This window comes from Hemibagrus wyckioides, linkage group LG21, assembly GCF_019097595.1.
Source record: "Hemibagrus wyckioides isolate EC202008001 linkage group LG21, SWU_Hwy_1.0, whole genome shotgun sequence".
Lineage (NCBI taxonomy): Eukaryota > Metazoa > Chordata > Actinopteri > Siluriformes > Bagridae > Hemibagrus > Hemibagrus wyckioides.
Genome location: NC_080730.1, coordinates 5,388,841 through 5,395,686, shown reverse-complemented (window position 1 = coordinate 5,395,686; position 6,846 = coordinate 5,388,841). Strand labels below are relative to the sequence as shown.

Below are 6,846 nucleotides of genomic sequence, written 5' to 3'. Positions count from 1 at the left end.
CACTTTTCTTTTAACACAACACACTTTTCTTTTAACACAACACACTTTTCTTATCACACACACGTCACACCACAGAGTTTGGAAAATGGTAAGTTTCCTCATTATGATTTTGTTGATTATCAGGATCCATTTATGGAAATGTATAGTCTAATATTAAGTTTGTATTGTTTAATATTCACTTACATTAATATTAATTTGATATTAAACAGTAAGACAGTAAAGAGTATTGTCTTAGTGAGCACTAAAGCCTTGGACATGATGATTTAACACAGAAGCTGAAGATACAGTACAATAAGAAATAAATCCAGATCTGTTTCTGTCATTATTTTTACATCAGTAAGCCTCAGTATGAACCTGTTCATTTCTTTTTGTTCTTCTGAAAGAATGTGTTTCTCTAAAAGCCAGCTCTGTCTCTACTTTCAGTTCCAGCCTGAAGAAACGGTGTCCTGTACATCCGACGTCCACACCCCTGTCTACTGCCCTGTCTACTGCCCTGTGTACTACCCTGTCTACTGCCCTGTGTACTACCCGGTGTACTACCCTGTGTACTACCCCATGTACAACACTGTGCAGTACGCTGTGGAGAACCCTGTGGACTACCAGATGTACAGCCCTGTGCAATACCCTGTGGAGAACCCTGTGGACTCCCAGATGTACAGCCCTGTGCAATACCCTGTGGAGAACCCTGTGGACTCCCAGATGTACAGCCCTGTGCAATACCCTGTGGAGAACCCTGTGGACTCCCAGATGTACAGCCCTGTGCAATACCCTGTGGAGAACCCTGTGGACTCCCAGATGTACAGCCCCGTGCAATACCCTGTGGAGAACCCTGTGGACTCCCAGATGTACAGCCCTGTGCAATACCCTGTGGAGAACCCTGTGGACTCCCAGATGTACAACCCTGTACAGTACGCAGTGGAGAACTTTGTGCAGAACCCTGTGCAGTATGCTGTGTCCGACCATGTGGACATCACCAGGCACGAGCACATGCATGAACTTAGAAATATCCAAGAATCTATGGAAGCTCTGCCTGCACCCGAGGCTCTCTCTGCACCGGAGGCCCTGCCTGCACCCGAGGCCCTGCTTGAACCCGAAGCCCTGCCTGCACCCGAGGCCTTGTCTGCACCCGAGGCCCTGCCTGCACCCGAGACCCTGTCTGCACCTGAGGCCCTGTCTGCACCTGAGGCCCTGTCTGCACCCGAGACCCTCTCTGCACCTGAGGCCCTGTCTGCACCTGAGGCCCTGTCTGCACCCGAGACCCTCTCTGCACCTGAGGCCCTGTCTGCACCTGAGGCCCTGCTTGAACACGAGCCACTGCCTGCACCCGAGGCCCTCTCTGCAGCTGAGGCCCTGCCTGAACCCGAGGCACTGCCTTCACCCGAGGCCCTGTCTGCACCCGAGGCCCTGCCTGCACCCGAGGCCCTGTCTGCACCCGAGGCTTTGTCTGCACCCGAGGCCCTGCCTGCACCCGAGGCCCTGTCTGCACCCGAGGCTTTGTCTGCACCCGAGGCCCTGCCTGCACCCGAGGCCCTGCTTGAACCCGAGCCACTGCCTGCACCCGAGGCCCTCTCTGCAGCTGAGGCCCTGCCTGAACCCGAGGCACTGCCTTCACCCGAGGCCCTGCCTGAACCAGAGACCCTGCTTGAACCCGAGCAACTGCCTTCACCCGAGGCCCGCTCTGCACCCGAGGCCCTGCCTGCACCCGAGGCACTGCCTGCACCTGAGGCCCTGCCTGAACCAGAGGCCCTGCTTGAACCAGAGACGCTGCCTACAGCCGAGGCCCTGCCTGCACCCGAGGCCCTGCCTGAACCCGAGGCCCTGCCTGCAGCCGAGGTCTCGTCTGTACCCGAGACCCTGCCTGTACCTGAGGCTCTGCCTCAACCCGAGGCCCTGCCTGCACCCGAGGCCCAGCCTGAACCCGAGGCCCTGCCTGCAGCCGAGGTCCCATCTGTACCCAAGACTCTGCCTGTACCTGGGACTCTGCCTGTACCCGAGACCCTGCCTGCACCAGTGTCTCCTGAGACACAGAATGAGAAGGCAGAGGATGCTCAGGAACAGACGAGGCAGAAACAGCTGGTAAGAAATAAAAAAACACTACTTTAAAAATGCTTAATTCTTATAATGGGGTTTTCATATATTAACTCCAGATGTTTCACTCCTAATCTGTCTCTAGAACATTCACAATTTAACTCCAACTTGTATTTCCTACAGATTAAAATTCAGGACCCCAACAATGGTGGCCGAAAAATCAGCAACCAAGAAGATGACAGCTCACCAAACATCACGGTACAGCATTAAAGTCTGTCTGCAGATTGCAGACCTGAGAGGGCCTTTGTGTCCATATATGGACATGGGGCATGTCGCTAATGTCCCACAGTAAAATCTGATTATCAGAGCCTCACTTTTACTCTCATGCTGCTTTGTGATTTTCTGTTTATTTGTAGGTTTCTTTTCTTACAGTTTGAGCTTTCTGATTGGCTCATTTGATGCAATGTATGTTAACTGGATCCTCTGTTATCCCTCTGTTTTGCAGGGAGTTGAACTATTCGTTAAAGACGTGGACCCCAGGATCAGTGAACAGCGCCTCTTTAATGAGTTCCTCCCGTTCGGAGACATCATCAGCTTTAAGGTTAGCTACTAATCCCTCCAGTTTCTTCCTTTCCCAATACACTGTGTTCACTTCATCGTACTCTCTCTGTTAGGAGACGAGTGTATAGTGGGGTGTTTTTTCATACACTGTATTTTGTATAGCTGCTGTCTGAAATGACCTTTAACACAGAAGACGTACATATGGACTATAGGGGGGTTCAATCCCAGTTCACAACATAGCTGCTCTGTTTCTATGTACGTTAGCGGGAGTGTAATGCTATGCTTTCCATATCTCCTCGTACAGCTGATGATGGAAAACGGGCGCTCAAAAGGATATGGCTATGTGACATACTCCAATGAAGCAGAGGCCAAAACAGCCATAAGCGAGCTAAACGGGAAGATCCTGGGAACGAAGGTTCTGTTCATCGCGCTGTCAAAATCCAAAGAGGAACTGGCCAGGCTGAAAAATCGAAGAAACTGGACACGCAAGCCGTGTTACAAGAAAGACACGAAGAGGTTCTGGCCACAGCGTGAGTCACTGCCGTGTTTGTACTTAAAATGTCTTACAGTATGAGGATTGTTGTGCACTACCTAGGGAGCTTCCTATACAATACATATGAATGTAACAATATAATCTAGAGGAGTGTAAAGCTCATACCGTTACAAAAGATTAGACAATTATTGTTATGTATAAGAAGAACCGATACCTGTGAATCACACACACACACACAGTAACACAACTCTTCTTTTCTCTTTCAGGTCATTAATCTGCTGTACCAAACTGCCAGGAACCCTACAGAGACTCAATAAAATTAAAAATCTTTACAATAAATTCAATTCAATTCAATAAAATGTTCCTATTGCTACTGAAATGGTCTGAGTTTTTAATCACAGTAAATAAATGCTGGTGAAAACGCCTCACACAGCGGCAGCTTTAAAATAACCCGCTAAAAATTTCCACCTCAGGAAAATAGAATTAATTAATGACTGAACCTCAATTATGAACTATGTAATAACTGAGTTATAACTAACTGAGTAAATATATAAATATAAATACAGATCCTGTTTGTAACACTGATCAGAGACTCACACGGCAGAACACGTGATGTTAAAGAAGGACGTCTGCTGCATCACCTGTCACCAATCTGACTCGTATCGTAACTCACACACACTCCTGAGCTACATTTTACATTTTATTCAACTAAAATATAAAGGCACAGTAAGATATTCTCAAATAAACGTAAATACATACTGAGAGATATTTACAAAAAAGATAAACTTCTCAAAGTGCTCATGATCAAAGCAAACCCTTTAGACATTAACCCTTTAAACTTTATACGTAGTACACACTTTTGCATAAGGTTATACACCGATCAGGCATAATATTATGACCACCTGCCTAATCGGTCCACCAAAACAGCCCTGACTTGTCGAGGCATGGATTCCACTAGATCCCTGAAGGTGTGCTGTGGTTTCTGACACCGAGATGTTAGCAGCAGATCCTTTAAGTTCTGTAAGTTGTGAGGTGGGGCCTCCATTGGTTTGGACTTGTTTGTCCAGCACATTGCCCAGATGCTCGATTGGATTGAGATCTGGGAAATTTGGAGGCCAAGTCAACACCTCAAACTGGTTGTTGTGGTCATCAAACCATTCCTGAACCATTACTGCTTTGTGGAACGGCGCATTGTCCTGCTGAAAGAGGCCACGGCCATGAGGGAATACTGTTTCCATGAAAGGGTGTACATGGTCTGCAGCAATGCTTAGGTAGGTGGGACATGTCAGAGTAACATCCACATGGATGGCAGGACCCAAGGTTTCCCAGCAGAACAATGCCCAAAGCATGACACTGCCTCCACCGGCTTGCCTTCTTCCCATAGTGCATCCTGGTGCCATGTGTTCCCAATGTAAGTGAAGCACAAACACCCGGCCATCCACGTGATGTAAAAGAAAACGTGATTCTTCAGACCAGGACACCTTCTTCCATTGCTCCATGGTCCAGTTCTGATGCTCACATGCCCATTGTTGGCACTTTCAGCGGTGCACAGGGGTCAGCATGGGCACCCTGACTGGTCTGAGGCTATGCAGTCCCATACCACTGCATAGTGGGAACATCCCACAATACCTGCTGTTCTGGAGATTCTAGCAATTAAGCCCTTGTGTAAATTGCTCAGGTCATCACCAGTGATCATTGTACCGCTGTGTCCGGCGTCTCTGACGGATATTTTTCTACACTCTTTGAGCGAATGTGTGCCTCAACATTAACATTTTTAATAGCGGTAAATACTACATTATATTGCAGCGTCCTTGTATCAGATGACCTCCACTAAATCAGGTGATATTGGAGTCACACTATTCTGACTGAATAAAACTGTCGCTAGTCTTAACACGTTAACGCTAGCAAAAACAGATCATCTAAAATCGTCTGCTGCCATCCCCAGTATCAAAGCGTACATAGCAGCTATCAGACCGTCTCATGCTGCTACACTCACCTCTTTACACTACCACTGTAACCAGATCATCAATATTATTCACATCATCTGATAGCGGTTATAATGATATTGCTGAGCAGTGTGTGTGTGTGTGTGTGTGTGTGTATGTGTGTATGTGTGTGTGTGTGTGTGTGTGTGTGTATGTATGTGTATGTGTGTGTGTGTGTGTATGTATGTGTATTAGTGTACAGCGGTGTGTGTGTGTGTATGTAGGTATGTATGTGTATTAGTGTACAGCGGTGTGTGTGTGTATGTATGTATGTATGTGTATTAGTGTACAGTGGTGTGTGTGTGTGTGTGTGTGTATGTATGTGTATTAGTGTACAGCGGTGTGTGTGTGTATGTATGTATGTATGTGTATTAGTGTACAGCGGTGTGTGTGTGTGTATGTAGGTATGTATGTGTATTAGTATACAGCGGTGTGTGTGTGTGTGTATGCATGTATGTGTATTAGTGTACAGTGGTGTGTGTGTGTATGTATGTATGTATGTGTATTAGTTTACAGCGGTGTGTGTGTGTGTGTATGTATGTATGTATGTGTATTAGTATACAGCGGTGTGTGTGTGTGTGTATGTATGTATGTGTATTAGTATACAGCGGTGTGTGTGTGTGTGTATGCATGTATGTGTATTAGTGTACAGCGGTGTGTGTGTGTGTGTGTGTATGTATGTATGTGTATTAGTGTACAGCGGTGTGTGTGTGTGTGTATGTATGAGTATTAGTGTACAGCGGTGTGTGTGTGTATGTAGGTATGTATGTGTATTAGTGTACAGCGGTGTGTGTGTGTGTGTGTATGTATGTATGTGTATTAGTGTACAGCGGGGTGTGTATGTATGTATGTATGTGTATTAGTATACAGCGGTGTGTGTGTGTATGTATGTATGTATGTGTATTAGTTTACAGCGGTGTGTGTGTGTGTGTATGTATGTATGTATGTGTATTAGTATACAGCGGTGTGTGTGTGTGTGTATGTATGTATGTGTATTAGTATACAGCGGTGTGTGTGTGTGTGTATGCATGTATGTGTATTAGTGTACAGCGGTGTGTGTGTGTGTGTGTATGTATGTATGTATGTGTATTAGTGTACAGCGGTGTGTGTGTGTGTGTATGTATGAGTATTAGTGTACAGCGGTGTGTGTGTGTATGTAGGTATGTATGTGTATTAGTGTACAGCGGTGTGTGTGTGTGTGTGTATGTATGTATGTGTATTAGTGTACAGCGGGGTGTGTGTGTATGCATGTATGTGTATTAGTGTACAGTGGTGTGTGTGTGTATGTATGTATGTATGTGTATTAGTGTACAGCGGTGTGTGTGTGTGTGTGTATGTATGTATGTATGTGTATTAGTGTACAGCGGTGTGTGTGTGTGTATGTATGTGTATTAGTGTACAACGGTGTGTGTGTGTGTGTGTATGTATGTATGTATGTGTATTAGTGTACAGCGGTGTGTGTGTGTATGTATGTATGTATGTGTATTAGTGTACAGCGGTGTGTGTGTGTGTATGTATTTGTATTAGTGTACAGCGGTGTGTGTGTGTATGTAGGTATGTATGTGTATTAGTGTACAGCGGTGTGTGTGTGTGTGTATGTATGTATGTGTATTAGTGTACAGCGGTGTGTGTGTGTATGTATGTATGTATGTGTATTAGTGTACAGCGGTGTGTGTATGTATGTATGTATGTGTATTAGTATACAGCGGTGTGTGTGTGTATGTATGTATGTATGTGTATTAGTGTACAGCGGTGTGTGTGTGTGTGTGTGTATGTATG

At 45.8% G+C, this 6,846-nt stretch overlaps 1 protein-coding gene across 1 annotated transcript; it reads left to right on the top strand.

Moving 5' to 3' along the window:
- Positions 1-384: 384 nt before the first annotated feature.
- Positions 385-3,453, top strand: LOC131342835 (RNA-binding protein 42-like). The gene is made up of 6 exons (XM_058374085.1): positions 385-1,041; positions 1,132-2,076; positions 2,212-2,286; positions 2,534-2,629; positions 2,894-3,119; positions 3,349-3,453. The coding sequence occupies exons 1-6, from the start codon at positions 385-387 to the stop codon at positions 3,354-3,356; spliced, it is 2,007 nt and encodes a 668-aa protein (XP_058230068.1). The 3' UTR covers positions 3,357-3,453.
- The last annotated feature ends 3,393 nt before the right edge of the window (positions 3,454-6,846 follow it).

Coding starts and splice junctions, on each gene's coding strand:
- LOC131342835 (XM_058374085.1), top strand. CDS start 385: ATGTGTTTCTCTAAAAGCCAGCTCTGTCTCTACTTTCAGTTCCAGCCT. Junction 1,042..1,131: donor AAGCTCTGCCTGCACCCGAG/GCTCTCTCTGCA, acceptor TCTGCACCCGAG/GCCCTGCCTGCACCCGAGAC. Junction 2,077..2,211: donor AGACGAGGCAGAAACAGCTG/GTAAGAAATAAA, acceptor TATTTCCTACAG/ATTAAAATTCAGGACCCCAA.